We start from the raw sequence: 19693 nt of genomic DNA on the forward strand, positions 1-19693 counted from the left end.
GTTGGACATTGCTCCTTCTCTAGATGATGATAGCATGCAGGCGTCCCTTAATTAGACTTACAGCACACGAATCCTCTTCATCTTCTGTAAATAATCCTACGTCAAATAGAATCTAATTACGTCTCAGCTTTTAATTTGCATCGAATTCAAGACAATGTCTGCTTCCACTCCTACCCCCCAACCAACACCCAGCGCTATTGCTGGTAAACCTGTGACCTTTTGGACCACGCTTGGGCCAACGGCCATTATGACAATCATCGGTTTTGGCCTCGGCCTTGTCACATTTATTGTCGGACTCCTGGGATGGTATTGTTTCATAAAGAAGAAGACACAACTTGAGCGTCGGTATGTCTATATGTCTGTTTGACCGTCTCTTTTCAATTGTCTCTGTTCAAGTAGGTGTAGGATAATAATTCTGAGATTCTTTTCTAGTTACGCACTACCAAACATTACGTACAATGTAACCGATAGTCACGACCTGGAGGCTGTGCTGAATATGTTACGCCTTCCGCCATCTTTGCCGGCACCCATGCCGGTTGATAGATCATGTAATAGCCATCATGACTCAAATGAAGAAGTATATGAATTAACATGTGATTTAGCTCTAAGCCGCTGGCAGCGGACCAAGCTTTGGTTTCGTCGGGCGCCTGCGCCTGCCCCTATATTCCGGCTTCGCCCCCTTGAGCCATCAAAGGCCGCATTCGATGGACGTGGCCCTTGGATCTTGGACCGGCCCCTAGTTCGACGAGTCAGCCCTAAGCCTATCGCGACGCGTCGCACACGCTCCGTTTAAATGGTCGAGGAGGGCGTCGTGTAACCTTCACAACTCCGTCTGTCTTTTTTTCTCTCTTCGTGTCTGTTGCCTGTTGTCTGATGTGTTTGTTGTGCTAGGTGTTTTGGGTTCCGTGTCGTGTTTGTGTGTTGTTTTCAGTATACACTATAGTTTGTATAAATTAAACCCGACTTTCTAATCACTGTTTGATGTTTCTGTAGACCTTTATATTACTGGCACGCACTGGGAAACTACAGTAAGCCGCGAAGACCACGAGTTGAGGCAGATTAGCCGACAATATGGACTATAGGTTTGGAATTCAAATAGACGGACCGAAGCCACTTCCTCGGATAAACTGGGTTTCTCGGGTAATACAAGGTGAGCTAAAGAAGATTTCTGGAATCGGGAATCCTCACCCGATGCCGAGAGGACGCCGAGTCGAGTCTGGCCCTTGGTGGCTTGGTCTCCGATCTGCGGAATGTTGACTTTCAAGGGTCCTCCACCATGTGCACTCTTATCGCTCACATGGGCTAACAATACTAAATGACATTGTGTGAGTAGGGAAGCGACTAAAATGAATGAGACCTCAAAGGGAGTAGAACGATCTTCGCCCTACGTAATGCGAGGGTCGAAGATATTGCCACATTAGAGCTCTTTCTCAATGAATTCCTGCCAATATTGTTTTGGGATAGAACATCGGGTCAGTTTCTGTAGAAGTAGGCCTGAGCCACTGTATCATCTTGATTAGAACCGCTTATTGCAGGTCCAATCATTGATATGCATGTATTGGGTGGAATAACTGTCGTTGCAATTGACTTTCAGGTGAAAGTGCGGGCCAACCAAGGCCAATGCCGCGTTATAAGAGCCCAACCCCTCGTATTGTTCTGAACTGTGATTGAGTCTTGCACCCCAACCTTCAAGGCGCGAGTGTCGATCATGTTCATTATCAAGCCAGCCCTCAATATGGTCACTTTCGGCGCCGGCTGGGATTTGATCGACCTCATCCCTGCCCTCCGCGATGAGGACCTGCAGGTGCACAATCTAGGCAGTGAGATGGTGCAGAACTACATCGGCGCGGTGACCACGGGCGCCCACGGCAAGGGCAAGCAGCACCAAGACCTTGCGATGCAAATCATTGGCTTTCGCGTCCTCGACGCCCAAGGAAACATCCACAGCATGGACAAAGCGACTAACCCGGACCTCGTCAAGGCCTTCAGCATTGGCATCGGTGCCCTGGGCATCGTGGTCGAACCCACCATCCAAGCCGAGGCCCTCTCCTACCTCAAACGCACCATGAGAGTCGTCCAGGGCTCGAGCAACATCACTGAGCTGTACCAGCAGATCGCAGAAATCAGCGATTAGTACGAACAAATCAACATCCTAGGCCCCACGCTAGACTGGTCCCCCGAGAAGCAAGATCTCATCCTGAAGCCCAACCTCAGCGTCGCCTCCTGGGAACCGAGCAACTACAGCGCCGTGCAGAACTGCTCGCTGACTCCTGCGCCAACGACTGCGGCTCCTGCGACCGGGGCTCGGTCTGCTACGACTACAAGAACTTCGTCATCGCGACCCCGCCGCAAGGCATCTGCTACCGGGGATCCATGGGCCACTGCGAGCACTTCCTCCCGATCGAGCACTTCGCCGGCGCCGGCGAGAACTAACTCCACTACGCCCAGTCCCAGGCGCAACGCATGGTCACCTAGCAGAACCTGGACATCGCCGCCAAGAAGTCCAAGGGCTGCCTCAGCGACGACGTGACGGTCATCACGCGCTTCATCAAGGCCGACGACAACTGGCTCTCGTCCGTCAACGCGGACACCTTGCCCAAGGGCTCGCGCGGCATCTTCGCCTCGCTCAAGTACTCCTGGATCCCCACGTACAACGGCTGGACCCAGCAGTACTTCTACCAGGACCAGACCTGACTCGTGCTACTATTCCAATCTGAGTGTTTATTTTTTTGTCCTTCAGTAGGCCCGCTGGAACATCAGTACAGGGCGAACCACAAAACAGCCGCGTCCGATCGAATTCCGAGTGTGCCCGAGTAGGGATGCGGAGACAGATCTAATACATAGAAAACGAATGGAAGATCGATCCCTGAAAACATGACATACTGGGAAGAGTAGTGGACACAAGGTGAGAGATTGAAATCGTCTAAGGTCATCAAGTTTTAAGTTTTCATTATGAACATCTGTTCCCAGTAAGTACTCGGAGTGACAAGAGACTTCGTCCTACTTAAAAGTAAGCATGAGAAGGATAATGTATTGCAAGGGTAAGAAAGATCCTAATCCCACGCTCTTCTATCTGTAGGATGTGGTTGCATGTAACTAGCAAGGCTGGCCTGGGTTATCTTCAGCCACATATAAATGAATAAACGAAGCGGTTGAGCCTTCTGGAACTCGGTACTGCTTGCTGGTGCATGTTAGCTACACCATCAATGATTATTATAATATTGCTTATCTGCAGAGTAATCGTGGACGGTTATCAATGCAGATTTGTGCAGCCAGCGAGAACCTTCAGCCCATCCAGAGAGCCTTGTCCTCCATTCCTATAGTGCATAAGTTTAGTAGTACAGTGCTTGTACCCTATCTATCGCAACCCCCTCATACTCTCGAACAGCCTTCCTTCTTTACAGTTACTTTTATCCCCATGATGATCCCCTGTAAATGTGTTTTCTTTGCGCATGCGTCTGATAATGCGAATCGTTAGCTGTACTTTTCGCTCTTCTTCCCTCATTTCCGTGTGAAACTCTCAGGTAAATAGCCTTTCTACGCGATACGAGCTGCCTGCTTCTATAGTCCTTATCCGAGACTGTCTGATGAACAACCTTTGTCTGTACTGGCACTATCCTCCAGTATGCTTGATCTGTGATAGCATCTCTCCGTAGATTCCTTTGTCTGTAGCACTTTTGTGAAGCTCTCCAGAAGATGGATGTTTACCATAAAGACATTTGCCCATACGATCATTTTCTGCCAAAGTTTCCAATCTTCAGGTATTGTTACCTGCAGGGAATCCTCAATGTAAATTGCCTAATCTACGGGACCCTCCTCTTAAGTGCTATAGCAAGACCAGCCCAGTCCCCTCCAACCTGAGTTATAAGTAGCACCTAATACATTGCCTGTAGGCTCGAGAGATTGATCCCATCACTCACAGCGTGATCTGCATGAATCATCCTGGATCTAAATCTCACAAAGAACCTGACGCAGCAATCTGCATTTGTGTCTCGCTAACAGGTACAGACAATCCCCAGGAACATTCACAATGGCCACCAACCCATTCGGCAACCTCGCAGGCGAGACGCCAGTCAGCCGCACGTTCGACGGAGTGCAGTACACCTCGTTCCCGCTCCGCCAGGAGCGGGTTCCGCACGGGACACGGGTGGACACGGTTCTAATCGACGAGGGCCAGGTGCCCCAGGAGCGTATGGGGGGTTTCTCCACGCGCCTCCTGCGGGATCACTGGCGGTCGTCTCCGCAGACGTCCTCTCACCACGGGCACGGACACGACCACGGCCACAACCAGGACCATCACAGCCACGGCCACGGTCACAGTCACCACGGGTCATCGTCGCACTCGCACCACGGTGGATCCTCATCTTCCCGCCACGGATCCCAGCGTGCCCCTTATGGCTCTTCATCCTCCTCCTCGCGCTACGGACCCTCCCGGTACAGGGAACCCGAGCGGGACCCCCGGGGCGCGGTGGTGATCTCGGGCGACCGCGTGCGCATGTTCCGCGACTCCGCCCGCCACGGCTCGCCGCAGCCGGCGATCCATTCGCACCGCGATGAGACCGAGTGGTTTGCGCAGGCCCGTGACGGTTACAACCAGCCTATGGAAAGCTTCCTTGAATCCCTACGGGATCAGCGACAGTCCAGGCGCCATGGCTCCTTTGATCGCGATCCTTTTTTTAGTCGCCGCTAGGATCGAGCTGACTTTTCTTTCCTAAATACAGGAATAGGTTGATACTGTGGCGGGAAGAATTGGGAAGTGAGTGTTTGTGCGGGTAAGTAACGGCTGGAAAGGGAATTCAAGCAAAGCAGGAAAATAATGAAAAATATGAAAGATACCCTGGTTGGTACCTTGTTTTGAGGGCACGCCAGAGTGATTAAATATTATCTACCTTGAATCTAAGATTGTATATCCAGACTTTGGTATTTATGATAAAGTGTAAAGTCAGTAAACTGACTATAATATATGGCAAGAGAGTAAAGAGCGATATATGACGTCCCATCGTTTAGCTCAGACAAGTAGGGCTTTCTTGTTTTAGACCTTGTTAGAAGGAAGGAAGTGCCCTTTCATCACTAGATGCGCTAAGCTGAATTTGCACACCAAGCTAGTAAACATGCTTTTATTTGAGATCTATGAAGAATGAGTCCATACTGCATAATAACGTAGAGGAGTGGCCTCGGATCCTCGAAATTTTGGTTGGCTCCGGCGGTGCAGCTTCCCGTGATCCTCAGAACCCTAACTGGAATCAGCCATTCTCTTTTCCGGCCAAGTCCACTGCAGCAAACTACCTTTTCGCATGCTCCAGACTCGTGGTACTTCCAAATTAAGTCACCCAGGAGAAGGACTCTATGAGCGCCGCTTCCAATGCTGAATTGGCTTATGGTTAGAGCTGCTGGCGCTGCATCTCCGGGCGGCCTGCCGCGGACGGGCTGTCCTTACTGTGATGTGCATCGTCTAGCGGGCTGGCAATGGCGTCGAGCATGAGTACTGCTTGGAGTTGGACTACACTGTCAACGCATCACTTCGAAGCTTAGTCGCAGCTGTATTCTAGCTGGAGGGTTTCAAAGCCCCTATAGAAGTTCGTGTCGGGCGCTGATAGAGCACGTCGAATATTGATTCTATCCTAATTGCAATTGATACAGCTATCCTACCCTCCCACCATTCTTTAAGTATCGGGCCATGGCGCGCGGCCTGCAGCACGACTGACTGAAAGCGACCATGATCATTAGTACTTCATCATAACCGGGTTCTCAATAAAACACTCAAATTATGCCTCTCAAATCATCATGCGCGATCTTAGATTATCTGGCAGCGTGTCTGCACGGCAGGCGATTGTTTCCGGAGTCCGCTATTCTACTTTCATTGTCATCGCGAGCGAACATACAACCTCTTGCCACACCAACTCAATCACAACCACTCTAGGTAAAGACAAAGCACTATTGCAGTCGCCATGCTCATCCGACAAGGTAGAGTACAAGAAAGCAAGTAAAAAGGTCTGTTGGGATTACGTAACTTTTGTCGAGCTTGTTGCATCGATTCCGCAATGATAGTATAGCTGAAATGTTCCTCGGAGTTAAGCACGTCAGATTCGGGTCTCGGGAATTGTGCGTGGAGTTAACGTCTTGTTCTGTCAACACGAAACAACACAAGATTTACCGATTACACTATTACCAATCGACCTCCAGCTATGAGCAGCGAATTGCACGGTTAAGCATTGTTCTGTTCTGGTATTGCCATTAGAATACAAGTATCGAACGGACATAATTTGTGCATGTTTCGGGCGCGCTTATCGGCCTCCGAAGGTTAGTTTTAGTCTTCCGTCCTCCGAAGTCCGTTCGGTGATTGATAATCACTGATTCTACGGATTGATAATCACCTCTAACCCATAGACAGTCAGATCATCGATGGCATATAAGACGAAGGTATTGCTGCAATTCGCTAGCAAGAAACAATTCCTCAATCTACCAAACAAACGCAAGAAAACAACATGTCACAGACTCAGACCGCTCTCTTCGTGACCGAAATCGGGAAGCCACTGAGCAAAAGCTCGCGGCCCATCCCCGAGCCCAAGGATGGACAAGTGCTCGTCAAGGTCACTGTAGGAGGTCTCAACCCCCACGACGCCAAGGCCCGCGACCACGGGCTCTTCATCGCGGGTTTCCTCCCAGCAGTGCTCGCCGCGGATGTCGTGGGCGTCGTGACCCGCCTGGGCCCGAATGTCACACGCTTCCAGAAAGGGGACCACATCGTCGGGCAAGCCTCGCTCCCAGAACCCAATGTCAACACTCCGGACCCCAGTTTCTCGAACCCCAGCAACGACAGCCTGGGTCTCCAGGAATACGCAATCCTCGACGCCAGATACTCGGCCAAGGTGCCGGCGGGATTCACCGACGCCCAACTGGCGACCCTGCCGACCAACCTCGTGACCGCCGCGGTCGCGCTGTTCGACTCGACCTGCCTGGGCATTCCGGCTCCCTGGGATCCCGCTGCGTCCAGCTTCGACTACAAGAATACCTCCATTCTGATTCTGGGCGGCGGCGCCAACACGGGCAAATTCGGCATCCAGCTCGCCGCGCTGGCAGGCATCGGGCGGATCATCGTCGTTGCGAGCCCCCGCAGCGCAGCAGAGACCCGGGCGCTAGGCGCAACGCACATCATCGACCGCACCGGGAAGGCCGGGGCGGAGATTGCCGCGGCGGTGCGAGAGATCGTGGGTGATGAGCTGATCTACGCTTATGATACTATCAACCCGCCGGATAGCCAATGGATCGGCGTGGAGGCTTTGTCCAGCTCCAAGACGGGAAAGCTGGCGCGCCTGCTCCCTGTCGGCCCGGTCGATGAGTCCCACCTCTCGACGAAGAAGACCGCGGGTTTTGAGACGTTGAATGTATTCGGCTCGTCTTTTGCAAGGCCCGCGACTGCTCAGCCGCTGTGGGAGCGCATCTCCGGGTATGTGGAGGAAGGGAAGGTCAAACCTACCGCTTTCCAGGCTATAGAGGGGTTGGATGTGGACGCTGTGAATAGGATTTTGGATGGTTACTCGAATGGGACTGCGACTGGCCATTGGCAGGTTCATCTGTGAATGACTCTCCGGGTGGATTCCATGCGGGAGTATCATGGTTAAAACACCTGATGTTTATGTTTCTTGTGCGTCTGTTCTATCTTTCAGCGCTTGCAATGTGTTTTAATGAAATGCCACAAGTCAAAGGCGAGGCCGTGTTTGCTTGATTATTGGGAAGTTTCTCTTTGGGGGGGGGCACTGATTGATTATGTCCCTGTGATGCACATATTGTTATTGTACGCCAGAATTAATTCTAATCATACATATTGCACTCTGCGTCCTATCTCGCCCCAATCCAGCCGTATCAGAGTGGACGGGAAAAAAACCCTCGTGACTCGTAAGAATCGACAGACAAAAATCAATGTTTCTGGTGCATTGAGCCATGTTGGATCCAGAGTCTGCGAGATCCATGAATGTCGCTGCGCGCGGGTACATTACGTGCCTTATATTGTCCCCAGATGGTAGACATGGTGGACGACGAGGAAAGTAAGGTGACGATGAAGGTGAAGACGAATCCGACCGCGGAGGCCCGGGGAAGTAAGAATTGCGGTGGCTGTCGGAGAGTAAAGACGGAGGGGCGAACTCATGATCTATCATGTTCTCTAGCAGCTGCTAAATCGAAGTCAATGACTAGCGTGCTGGATTCAACAGCATACAACCGAAACACAAACAATTAAATCTTATTTTATTTCACATATTCCCAAAGCACAACTATATACACCCCTCACCACCAAACCAAGGCCAAGCTAATAAGTAGCCTTGGCCAAATTGGCATCAAAGTTCGCATCCTTGAACGGCACGTTGGCTTTTCCGAAATCCGTATCGGACAGCGCCGTGCGCGCCGCCGTCGGCAGGCTCTCCCACGCGACGAGCGGCTGCGTCCCGCCCACGGTGGTCGTCAGCCCGCACGAGTGGTCCAGCGGCCAGTAGCTCTCGTACTTGATCAGGGACTTGATGCCGTCCAGCGTGTACCCGTCCGTGGAGCAGTCCCAGCCGCCGTGAGCGGATGGGCACACGGCCAGGATGTTGTCGGCCGTGTAGACGGTGGGATCGGCCAGGTAGATGATCACGCCTTCCCAGTCGTGACGGTGGCCTATGCCCGTCGAGGGCTCGTCCTTGGGCATGTACCAGCTGTACATGAGGGCGGTCGGGTAGGTGTGGTCGCCAGTGGAGGAGATGTTGCTGCGCACGTAGATTTGCCCGGTAGAGGAGCTGCACTCGCCGTTTGAGGAGCCCGTGGGGGCGAGACCGGCGCTGTTTTGGGGGAGTAATTGTTAGTAATTGAGGGGTAGAAAACACGAAGAGAAAGAATGCGGGGAGAGGGAGGGTTGAGGGGCAAAGGGAACGGGAAAATGCGGGGTCACAAAGCGAGAGTCGCGCAGAAGACGTACTTGGTATTACCCTCCGCATCGACAGCTGGGAATGGTACACATCCGTTCACAACCTTCAGGTATGGCTGGTAGTTCAGGTACAGTGTCCCCACACTGGTATCAGGGACAGTCTGGTCGAAACCCACGATCTGATCGCTAGCGATCGTGCCTCGTGCAGCGAGCTTGGTGGTGGCCGGATGGGCTTGAACCAGGGACAACCCCGTGGCAAGAAGTAGGGCGGATCGGAGAGACATGGTCAAGAGCACGCGAGTTGGGAATAAATCGACTTTTGTGGCAAGCTTAAGCGCAGAAGGATTTGTTCCTGACAGCTCAGCAGATTTTGGCAGGGCGAATGCGCGCTTTTATGCTGGTCGCAATGGACAGGAAGCGGCAGGATCGGCGGTGTTCCCCTGAAGAACCGGAGGTCGGAGACAAGAACGGACAGTTTGCCGCATAGATCCACCACTTGAGCACCCATCAGAAAAGAGATTGGAACCATCTGAAAGGAAACGTGACGGATGGACGGAGGGGAAGTGGTTGTAGGCTGGCGCCTGGCAGGATTCGTTAGGGCAGGATCATGGATTCGTTAGGCGGGTTCGATATTAAAAGCGTCGGCGCATTTCCTCCAATCAGAGCCCCGGGAAGGCTCACGCGACGGGTTGAGCCTCAGTGCGCAAGGAATCACGGTGAGAATTGCCTGACTACCAGGAGCCGATGAAGAACCCACGCTAGCTGTCAGTCAAGCTCCTAATTCATTGCTTGTCGAAGCGGAGAACTTCGTCAGGCCAGTAGCGGTTCTGCAGCTTAGGGCGGGGCCGAAGATGACCCGGGACCCAGCTTTCAGTGTGCTTGGATAAGCATCTCTTGCATTTTATGAGGATGGTACAATGCGAAAAGACGATCCCATCGCTACCACCAGGACAAAAATATATTATCATTAGACAAGCAGAATACCCGATCAGATCATGGCAGCCTGCTGTTGTTGCAGTCCACCCTGCCCCTCTATCAGCCCCATAATCATTCCGCTTGTCCTGGCTATCGCATCGGGTGACACCTCTCTCTTAGTTCTAGCTCTCCTGATGACCGTACCTTCACCCAGGCCTTCACCCGAGAATACCTCCTTCAGCAACCCCCTCGGATGTACAATCGACACTCTCGCCTCTTCCCCTTCTTTTCCTTCCAGCAGCTCTCGCACGGCCCTCATCCTCACTCTCCACCGCATCCCCAACCGTGCCCACTCTTGCTCCCTCAACCACTCCAGACTAATCACATCCATCTTCCTTCCAGTCCTCCCATTGACTAGCCCACCCGTCTCGGACAGGTACACTACCTTCTCCGGGCGGAGCACACGAGCCAGCGCACTCGCCGCAAGATCTGCATGCACATTGAGAACCTGTCCATCGGAAGTCTCCCCCATGCACGTCAACACCGGCACACATGATGCGCGCAGAGCAGCGTGAATGGGCGTGGTCTCGATCTTGTCGACTCTTCCCACGTGGCCGTATTTGTTTTGGTCGAGATACTCGGTTTGGAAGACGCCCGAGGTCAGCGGGCGCGCGGACACACCGATATTTTCAAGCTCCTGGGTCAGCTTGAAGTTCTCCTCAAGTAAAGCGATGCGGACCAGCGCCAGTGTGCGCCCATCCGTGACGCGGATTCCATCGTGAAATTTCGGCTTGGCCCCCGTGTTGGAGAGCAATGTATTGAGCTGAGGCCCTGCGCCATGGACGAGAATAGGGTAGAGACCAATGTGGCTTAAAAAGGCGATCGCAGACACGAGCGATGGAAGATGATCGGCTAGGACAGCACCACCGACTTTGATGACGGCGAAAGGGCGAGTAGAGAGGGTGGGTGTGCTGAAGTAAGAGAGGTATTGCTGTGCTGTGTGTTTCGAGTCTATTTGGCGCAGGAGCTGTGCGATCGTGGATCGTGTCGCGGCCACTTGGTCGCTTTGAGTCTGGGAATACAGTCGAGTGTGTCGGATAGGATATATTGAGGGTAATGTCGAACAACTTCGAACAGAGCGTGTCAGCCCCAGGGGGGCCGATATCGTCGGCGCAAGGCGACTCATTTTGTGGGCAACGGCGAAGTGATCGGATTTTCGCACTCAATATGCGAAAAGATCCCTATAGACATCAGCGCGGCGCAAAGAGACTTTATATCCCTCACAGCGGGGAAGCCTCATGGGCAGCCCAGATTATGCCTTGATTATGAAAATCGGTTGGGTTGATTTATATCCCTCATCGGGACCCGTGGTCGGCACTGAACCTACGATGTATCACGACTGCACCCATGTCGTGGTCGTTCCAGGCAGACTGGCGCCACAAGAGCAAGCTTCAATTGCAAAAATAACTCCCTGGTAGCCACAAACCTTGGTGAAACCACAGTCGCCCATCAGAGCGTTTCAGAATGGTTCGCTGATATTGCGACACTCGATCACATGAACAGTTCGTGGTGGCGCCCAAAGTCAGCCACCCCTCCTCAGCCATGCAGCTCGGGCAGGCACACCGACACCCTGACAGCGACCAGGCTGTCTGGCATATCCCCTGCAGGTCCACGTATCCTATTCCAAGGCCGGAGTATGGGTCTTCTTTATTTTGCTCCAAAGTAACATCGCGTAGCGCGCTCACCGCCATACGTCTCTCATCCCGCTCGGTGCGTCATTTGATTCCCCGGTAGCTATTGGTCGGCCAAACCACTCTGCAAGAAATCTTGAAAGACACGCATCGGGCACGCATGTGAAGTTTGCCAGGTTGTTTCGCTGCTTGCGCGAAAAAATCAGGCGAGAACATGCCAAGACCTCGGAAGGACTGGGAGCAAATCGAAGATTGTCCTTGATACCGCACAAATCAAAACAAGCCAGATGTCGGCGAACGCGGTTCCAATAGGTCTAGCCTTGTTCACGCAGCGCACTGAATATTAGGTCGCGCTAGTCGCATTTCCAATAATGCGACACTGACAGAAGATGCCCGTCTTCCGTGCACTCAGATTCGCGGTCATTTTCAGTTTCTCCAATCACTAACCGCGATGAAACCTATCCTCTTGTGCCGGAAAAGAGGCAGTTCCAAATCCCTTCTATTGGCCAGCTGTCTGATACTTTTTCTTCGCGGCACGCTTGATCGGTCTCTAAGCTGGTGTCGGTGCGATCCGTTTAGCATCTGACTATAATCGCCGACTGAAAACAGACTCATCTTAGACTTATTCACAACGATCGTGAATGAGAAATGAGCAACAGGAGATCGCGATTGAGTCTGGGGGTTTGCATCGAGGGGCTTTCTGTGCTGCTGATCGAAAGCCTTCATCTCAAGGACTGGATATGCCTCCCTTGAAGTCAAAGTGTATTGTCATCTGGTTGACAAGAGGATGGGTTGCCATCTTGGCGAAGCATCGCCAGCTTCATGCTTGTATTTGAGGTATACCAGTATACCCGCAATCAGAGCGGGATCGGTTTTCGGAATCGAGGCTGCTCTGGGCGAAAGCGACCGTGGAGCGAGGGTAGGGGTAGGATGCCACGCCAGGCCTTTTGACGACTTCGGAATTTGCCTTCAACCAATAAGTCGGGTCATATAATTGAAATCAACTATATGTGATCAACGCACAAGGACCACGAGCAATCGATTGGTTTATCTGCATTTATCTGTAAGCTGACAGGGTGAGCGTGCATTCCACACAGTGGTACAAGTGTCCGGAGCCCCAACCCGCTTCCTATACGGTTATTCAAATCTCGATGAATTGCAATCAGGATCCACGGGCCGACCCACGTTTTCTTTTAGCGACCCGGATCGCGTGCTACCCTTCCATGGAGCACTTTGCGCCACATCAGATGATAGACTCTCGCCCAGAGACCACAAACCGATAAGGCATAATATCTCTCCGCACGGATTCCAAATCCACTTGTCGAGACACCAGGCCAGCATATTGGTAGCCACGGGCACAGTACGTACTCGTAGATAAGTACCAGTACCAGCTGGCTAAGAGGTATAGAGTGGGGCGACTCCGCTGAAAGGCCTGTGCACGCATGGATCAATGCTCACTCACGCGTTACCCACCCGGGCGGGCTAGTCACAATTCATGCTTACATGACTCAACCCCTCCCCCTCCTTTATTTGCTTATCCCTCCCAACTGTCCTCTCCACTTCTCTTCACAACTCTTCAACAATATGAAAGCTGCGGAAACCATTCGAGTGGCCCAAAGGGATGGCTCTCCCTTGCGACTCGAGTTCGCAACCCCCCATGATCTGAACGAGATCACCGACTTATGGTACAATGCATTTTCTCCCAGCATGCTACCCCTCTGGCCAGACACGCCCGGGGTGCGGCAGTGGTGGAATGAGGCCAACGGCCATGATATGCGCCACAATCCCAAGGCCAAGTATCTAAAGGTCGTCGACACCACACAGAACGGCCGGATTGTCGCCTATGCCAAGTGGTCTTTCGAAACCGCCAAAGAGCGCGGGCCACGGTGGCCAGCCTGGCACCCAGAAATGGACGGTGCCTTGATGGATCGGTTCCTCCGTCATCTGGAGACCAACCGGACGACGGCTGTGGGAGATGCACGCAAAGATTTCTGTACGTTTGAATGCCCAAAGTTTGTGGCAATCCGTAGTAAAATCACTCAAGATGTGCTCACAAAACAACCAGATCTTGACATGCTGGCGACGCATACCGACTACCGGAAACAGGGTGCGGCACGGCTGCTTCTCGAATGGGGTTGTGAGGTGGGCGACGAGGAAAACGCGCATATCTATATTGATGCCAGCACCGACGGCCAGCCGGTATACCGGAGGTTCGGCTTTGTGAGCAAGAACGATCCTTCCATCGACGCATTTGAGGTGGCAGCAATGGTGAGACAGCCAGGGTGGAAAGCAGCTTGACAACCACACGGACAGATGTTATGAGTCGCAAGATACCGGAGTGGTACAACAGCACATTTCAAGCGACAAAGCGATTGGCATACGAGTCTTCCCAATAGGTCTTTGAACATGATCGGTCATTCGTGACTTGGGAGGCTGTTATATTATTCTTTCATTGTTATAGATTGGAGTGTGGGTAGGAGCAATGTGAAATTTCATTTGAGGAACCTCAAGTAGACCTCAAGGTTTAGCCTTCGAGGCAATGGAATCTAATGGGGCAGCATGCTTGGCTCACTCCTCATCAAAGTTCGTATGTACCGATCGCCGCTGCGAGCCATGGTTGCGGTATATTGCTCACGACGCCGTGATCTGCCAGCATCATGAGCCTCATCGTAATACCATACTGATGCGGCCAGGTAAACGTATACATCACAAGAGAAAAGCATACCCTCAACTGAATCAAGAAACAACAGATGTGTTCTTGTGCGATGGACGGGATTTGCTGATCGTTACCTGAAGAGCGCTCGGTATAATTTCGGGAACTGGGAGGCGCGTCCAGGCGCCCGATTCGTTTTCCTCGCTGGTCAACCAAGCAAACGACCTCGACCGAGCGTCAAAGCATCCAAGCCAGGAAGTGTCAGTCTGAGATGTAAAGCAGAAAGGATAGATCTAGTCATGGGGTGTCCCTTGGGATTGAGATATTGTGGACCTGAGGTCATTGAACTCTTGTTTTGGGATTCTAATAATCATGATAGATATATTGATTAACGTGGTTTCATACGCTTAGACTAAGAGCACTACAGGGTTTTCTTGAAATTTAACCTTTTCGTTTAAACTATGATAGGATCTTATCGACGAATTTAACGATGGGTGAGATTAGATTATTGTACCTGAGAACATTTTGCCGGGAACTGTATCACCGGGCATCAACTCGATGGTTGGATTCGGGCAGGATGCGTTTTGCGCATATGACTTTGTAGGGAAACTTTCCTATTGGACGCATATACGCAGTCCGGGCATTTGTAAACACCTGAATGCCACTCCTTGCAATGAAGGAAGATACCTTCCCTTGACATATACCTGCGACCACACCGCACTCCGTCCACCTCGCAGGCACATTTGAACCCTATATCATCCTTGGTATAGCGAGCGTATTGATCCATTGAATTCAAGTCGTTGGGTGCGCTCTTTGACGTCGGCGCCTTCTGCTGCTCCTGCTGAGCAGCGCATTGAGTGACCACACCACTCGGCTTCTCCTGCGGCTGCTTGTGGCGATCACTGCATTCATCGACAAGAGAGATGGTCTTTTGCTTCAGGGGAGGAGTATACTCACTGGCAAGAAGGCTCTGCTCCAGGGAAACCCTACACCCACTTACCAAATTCGTCTGCTCCTGCGGTAGCTGCTGCTGCTGCTGCATCAAGATCTCATTACCCCAGTAGTTGGGATTATTCTGCTGCTCTGGCTGCTGCACACAGTCCTCAATACCCTGACAGACCCAATCCATCGGCCCTTCCGGCTGCGGCTGCTGCGGCTGCTGCGCCAGCTCCAGCTCTACCCCGCGCTCACTGATCAAGCGCCAGCCAGCGCCGCAGGCGGGACAGCCGAACCCAAAACAGCCCCCCTTATCCGACTCGGAGTTGAGCCAGTCGTTGAGACAAGTATCATGCCAGTACCGCCATCCGCAGTCATTGGCAGAGCACGACCAGAAGCAGGCGGTTGGTTCCGCATGCTCGTGGCTCTGGCACACGCCGCAGACCACGTCGCTCGGCGTCAGGGCCATCGACGACCAGTTGACGCACACCTCCTGCCTTCTTCGTTGCGCTGGGCCTGGCTGGGCCAGGGCTCTGAGATTTGGGTGCACTTCAAGCATTCTTGCGGTACCAGGGTGAGAGCTTACCTGGATTGGGTTTTCGGTGTTGGGTGTTGTGATGGTTCTGGGTTTGATTTGGGAGGTAGATGTAGGTTGTTATATATGCTTTGCGGGTGGGGATGAGAAATCATTTTCTGAGAGGATTGTCTTTTGTCTTCCTGAAGAGAACGGAAAATTCTGTTTGTCTTTGTTTATTATGCCGGAGTATCTTGAAGTCATTGCTGGATTGTGGGGGATGTGCTTTTGTTTTTTGCTTCCGGGAACGTAATTGTTGTGGGGTGGAATAAAGGAATGTATGACATTGTAGGAAATACACGATTATCCTTGTTTCTTGTATCGAAGTATAGCATATGGTTGCTAGTTGAAGACATCTTGGTGAACAGAGTTGGCCGGTGATGGATGTTGGTGTTTGCGCGAGCTCTCTATATATCAGGTGGTACTACTAATGTTCTGCAACTAATTGCATTGCTTGGTGAAGCAACCACTAGAGATCGACTGAAGTGTAAAGTGATGAAGAGAATATCACATCTTGTTTCTTCCTAACCTATGAATATATTTACTAGTTGGAAAGAAGATCAAAATAACAAGACAGACCAGACTCAATAAAGGGGCAATAAACCCTCTCGGAGTGGATCAAGTCGAGCGGTGAGCGACCGACGTCAACATGAATCCATCCCCTTGGAACTGGTCTCGCCTGCACAAGAATGCTCCTCGCTGAACCAATCACTACTTAAACTAACAATACATCTATAGTCTTCAACCGACCTACATCAGCTCCACTATCCATCAAAGCACCCAAATCAGACCCCCAAAAATGCCCAGGTGGCCGCGCCTCCAACTCCTCGAAATCGGCGACCAAACCTGGTGCCCAGGCTGGCTGCACCAACACGAGCAGTTCACGCTGACGCAGCTCTGGAACCTGCGCATCCCGGGCTGGAGCCACGGCAGCCTGGCGACGCAAGCCTGCGAGGTCTTCCGGAAGTATCTGCCGGATCTGACCTCGTACACGGTAGTCGACCTCTGCGCCGGCGCAGGCGGCCCCACGCCCGTCCTCGAGCGCGAACTCAACCAGACCCTCGCGAAGCACGGCAAGCGCCCCGTCACATTCCTGCTGACGGACCTCTACCCGCACCTCGACGCCTGGCAACGCATCAACAAGAAGCAGCCCAGCGTCTCGTATCTCGCAGAGCCCGTCGACGCACGCAGCCACCGCCGGTATGCCGACGCCGAGCGCAAGGAGTGTCGCATCTTCAACATCTGTTTCCATCACTTTGATGACGAGGATGCAAGGGGGATCCTGCGGAGTGCCGTTCGGTCGGCGGATGCGTTTGTGTGAGTTTTCCTGGCGTCTTAGTTATTTTTGGTGGAATGGAGGATGCGGGAGAGCAGGGCTGGCTGACGAGTGGCAGGATCTTCGAAATCACCGCCCGCGATCTGCGGACTTGTCTGTGCTCCCCGCTGGTGTTCTTCTTCACGTACCTGGTCACCCTGCGCTGGTATTGGTGGTCGCCGTTGCATCTGTTCTTCACGTATGTGTTGCCGGTGGCGCCGTTGAGTCTGTGGCTGGATGGGTTGGTTTCGTGCCTTCGCACGCGGACTCCTCTGGAGGTGAAGGCGTTGCTGCAGCAGGACGGGCTGGATCTTAGTGGGTGGGAGTTCAAGAGTGGCAAGCGCACGGTGCAGTGGCCTTTTATCACGTTGCATTACTTTGTTGGGGTGAAAAGTGGGTGAATAGTTTAATGAGCTTTTGTTTCTTAAGTCGGTTGGTCAGTTGCATGACTATGTAAAACTCAAATTTAGGCCGTCATAACTCTCCCAGCTTTCATTGTGTACCTCTATAGAAAAGATGATCCATACGCCCCTGGTCACAAATCCCCATACCCCCAGCGGAAACCATTATCGCGCCCCAACCCGGCTGGCAGAAAACCACAGCGGAAATGGTCCAAGCGCCCGCGCCCCGCCCGCCCCGCCCCTCCATCATCGCACCATCGCCTCTCTTCGACCCCTTCCGCTCCTCAACCCATCTCATCAACCACCACAATCACAAAAAGAAAAATGAAAATCCTCATCCTTGGCGCAGGCCTAGGCGGCCTCGCCTGCGCCATCGCCAGCGCGCAACAAGGCCTGCACGTCGTCCTCCTAGAAAAGTCCCCCGACCTGCACGAAGCCGGCGCGGGAATCCAGATCCCGCCTAACGGGACACGCGTCATGCGCGAGCTGGGCATCCTCCCCGCGCTCCTGCAGCACGCTAGCGTAGTTCAACACGTCGACTTCCGGCGTTACGACTCCGGACGGCTCCTCCGGTCGATGCCGTTTGGCGAGGGTATTGTCCGGGAGTTCGGGGCGCCGTGGTTGATTGTGCATCGGGTGGATTATCATCGGGTTTTGTATGAGGAGGCGGTGCGGTGTGGGGTTGAGGTTCGGTTCGGGGTTGAGGTTCTGGCGGTTGAGGGGGCGGGGGAGGGGGTAGAGCTGGGGCTGAGGGGTGGGGAGCGGATCAGTGGGGATTTGCTTGTTGGGGCTGATGGTTTGTTTTCCCCGTTTTTCTCTATACGGAGCTTGCTGGGGCAGTAGAGGCTGATGAGGTACTGGCGTTTAGGGCTTTGGTCGCAGGTGCGTGGGTGGGTGGTCGGCGAGGGGATCGCGCCCCGCGAAACCGGCGATTTGGCGTACCGGGCGGTTATCCCCGCGACACAGCTGCAGGCGCTCCGGGAGAGCGATGCGAAGGTTGATGAGTTGTGTCGCAAGGTCGCTGTTACCAGTTATTTGGGGCCGGAGAAGCATACCATTTTTTATCCTGTGCGTGGCGGGAGAGAGTATAATCTTGTGCTACTGCGGCCGGATAATCTTCCCGCTGGGGCCAGGAAGGAGGAGGCTGGTGTGCGGGAGATGCGCGAGAGTTATGCGGGTTGGGATTCGACGTATGTTTCGCTCTCTGGGATGAGCTGTTGGAAGATTGGGTTGCTTTGTTTTGTTGTTGTTAAGGGTGAAGTGGTTGATGCTGACAAGCGCGCAGGTTGGAGAAGTTGCTATCTCAAGTGACTACCGTCTACAAGTGGAAGCTGACCGAGCTCCCTGAGCTGCCTACGTGGACGAAGGTTTGAAGCCCGACTTACTACCATGCAATCCGCTGACCGCCATATTAGGGTCGAGTGACTCTTCTCGGGGATGCCTGTCACCCTACCCTGCCCTATCAAGCCCAGGGCGCGGCAATGGCCGTCGAGGACGGAGCCGTGCTCGGCCGGCTCCTCGGTCTTTTGCAAAGCCATCTGTCGCAGTTAGACCTGGAAACTCGGGAGAAAGCTGCTGCTGACAGCATTTCACCTGTGTTGAAGCTGTACGAAAGCCTTCGCAGAGGACCCACTACGCGCAAGGTTCGGGCGGCACGCATCAATCGGTCCCTGCTCCATATTCCAGACGGAATTCTTCAAAGGGTGCGAGACTTCGGTCTTGGCTACGCCGGGGTCACCTATGAGAGCGACTGGACGTGGGCCTTTTCTTACATGATGAGACAGACGTTGGGTCCGGATGTAATCCGGGACTGTGAGATTGCATTCGAGGAGTGGGTGCGCGCGTCGGGTGGTGTCGGGCGTTAGATGTGTTCACCAAGCAGCGGTTGATATTACTAGCAATTAAAGATAGAGATGTTTCTTCTTTCGTTTGCTGTCTTGGACGAGATGAGATATCGATTTAAATAGCATGTAATGAGAGAATACTGGAGAGGAACACAGAACACATATAACAAACACACACTCAAGAGAGCATACATCCAACAACCCCAACTTCCAATCCAAAGCCAAACCAAGCCAAATGACCTGATTTAATCAACAAGCATCTTCAAAACCGCCCTCAACGCAGAATTGGGACACCCAAACGCTTCCTCCAAGTCCACAACCCTCTCAGCCAACTCTTCCTCCCACATCTTCATAACGCGCACCGTCTCCTCCAACGCCCCAGACCCCTCCAACAGCGCCAAAACCTGCTCTTTAACCTGCCTCGCCATCCCACCATCACCACCACCACCATTCGCAATGCCCCCC

General features: G+C 52.8%; 9 protein-coding genes across 9 annotated transcripts; 6 read left to right on the forward strand and 3 right to left on the reverse strand.

Annotated features, from left to right (window-relative positions):
• Positions 1 to 154: 154 nt before the first annotated feature.
• Positions 155 to 793, forward strand: BO97DRAFT_413769 (uncharacterized protein; the record flags this gene model as incomplete). Its single annotated transcript, XM_025696309.1, has 3 exons — positions 155 to 345; positions 433 to 548; positions 603 to 793. The coding sequence occupies 3 exons, from the start codon at positions 155 to 157 to the stop codon at positions 791 to 793; spliced, it is 498 nt and encodes a 165-aa protein (XP_025551993.1).
• Positions 794 to 1708: 915 nt separating this feature from the next.
• BO97DRAFT_424020 (FAD-binding domain-containing protein) lies at positions 1709 to 2694 on the forward strand (the record flags this gene model as incomplete). Its single annotated transcript, XM_025696933.1, has 3 exons — positions 1709 to 2103; positions 2157 to 2331; positions 2476 to 2694. The coding sequence occupies 3 exons, from the start codon at positions 1709 to 1711 to the stop codon at positions 2692 to 2694; spliced, it is 789 nt and encodes a 262-aa protein (XP_025551994.1).
• Positions 2695 to 4030: 1336 nt separating this feature from the next.
• On the forward strand, positions 4031 to 4690 carry BO97DRAFT_413771 (uncharacterized protein; the record flags this gene model as incomplete). Its single annotated transcript, XM_025696310.1, has 1 exon — positions 4031 to 4690. One exon carries the CDS (start codon positions 4031 to 4033, stop codon positions 4688 to 4690), a length of 660 nt encoding a protein of 219 aa, XP_025551995.1.
• Positions 4691 to 6457: 1767 nt separating this feature from the next.
• On the forward strand, positions 6458 to 7811 carry BO97DRAFT_46974 (zinc-binding alcohol dehydrogenase family protein). The gene has a single exon (XM_025699867.1). It carries the CDS (start codon positions 6486 to 6488, stop codon positions 7578 to 7580), a length of 1095 nt encoding a protein of 364 aa, XP_025551996.1. The 5' UTR covers positions 6458 to 6485; the 3' UTR covers positions 7581 to 7811.
• A 468-nt stretch (positions 7812 to 8279) lies between these two features.
• On the reverse strand, positions 8280 to 9393 carry BO97DRAFT_405122 (NPP1 family protein). The gene is made up of 2 exons (XM_025695118.1): positions 8951 to 9393; positions 8280 to 8813 (listed from the first exon to the last, which is right to left on the reverse strand). The coding sequence occupies exons 1-2, from the start codon at positions 9181 to 9183 to the stop codon at positions 8306 to 8308; spliced, it is 741 nt and encodes a 246-aa protein (XP_025551997.1). The 5' UTR covers positions 9184 to 9393; the 3' UTR covers positions 8280 to 8305.
• Positions 9394 to 9762: 369 nt separating this feature from the next.
• On the reverse strand, positions 9763 to 11132 carry BO97DRAFT_46981 (acetylglutamate kinase). The gene has a single exon (XM_025699872.1). The coding sequence runs from the start codon at positions 10998 to 11000 to the stop codon at positions 9888 to 9890; it is 1113 nt and encodes a 370-aa protein (XP_025551998.1). The 5' UTR covers positions 11001 to 11132; the 3' UTR covers positions 9763 to 9887.
• A 1939-nt stretch (positions 11133 to 13071) lies between these two features.
• Positions 13072 to 14007, forward strand: BO97DRAFT_389232 (uncharacterized protein). The gene is made up of 2 exons (XM_025693701.1): positions 13072 to 13498; positions 13571 to 14007. Exons 1-2 carry the CDS (start codon positions 13090 to 13092, stop codon positions 13801 to 13803), a joined length of 642 nt encoding a protein of 213 aa, XP_025551999.1. The 5' UTR covers positions 13072 to 13089; the 3' UTR covers positions 13804 to 14007.
• Positions 14008 to 14708: 701 nt separating this feature from the next.
• On the reverse strand, positions 14709 to 15653 carry BO97DRAFT_413776 (uncharacterized protein; the record flags this gene model as incomplete). The annotated part of the gene is made up of 1 exon (XM_025696311.1): positions 14709 to 15653. The coding sequence occupies one exon, from the start codon at positions 15651 to 15653 to the stop codon at positions 14709 to 14711; it is 945 nt and encodes a 314-aa protein (XP_025552000.1).
• Positions 15654 to 16467: 814 nt separating this feature from the next.
• BO97DRAFT_469998 (FAD/NAD(P)-binding domain-containing protein) lies at positions 16468 to 19249 on the forward strand (the record flags this gene model as incomplete). Its single annotated transcript, XM_025699901.1, has 6 exons — positions 16468 to 16985; positions 17063 to 17376; positions 17734 to 18180; positions 18253 to 18574; positions 18670 to 18751; positions 18800 to 19249. 6 exons carry the CDS (start codon positions 16468 to 16470, stop codon positions 19247 to 19249), a joined length of 2133 nt encoding a protein of 710 aa, XP_025552001.1.
• Between the last annotated feature and the right edge of the window lie 444 nt (positions 19250 to 19693).

The sequence above is a fragment of the Aspergillus homomorphus genome (assembly GCF_003184865.1).
Source record: "Aspergillus homomorphus CBS 101889 unplaced genomic scaffold BO97scaffold_15, whole genome shotgun sequence".
Taxonomy (NCBI): Eukaryota; Fungi; Ascomycota; class Eurotiomycetes; order Eurotiales; family Aspergillaceae; genus Aspergillus; species Aspergillus homomorphus.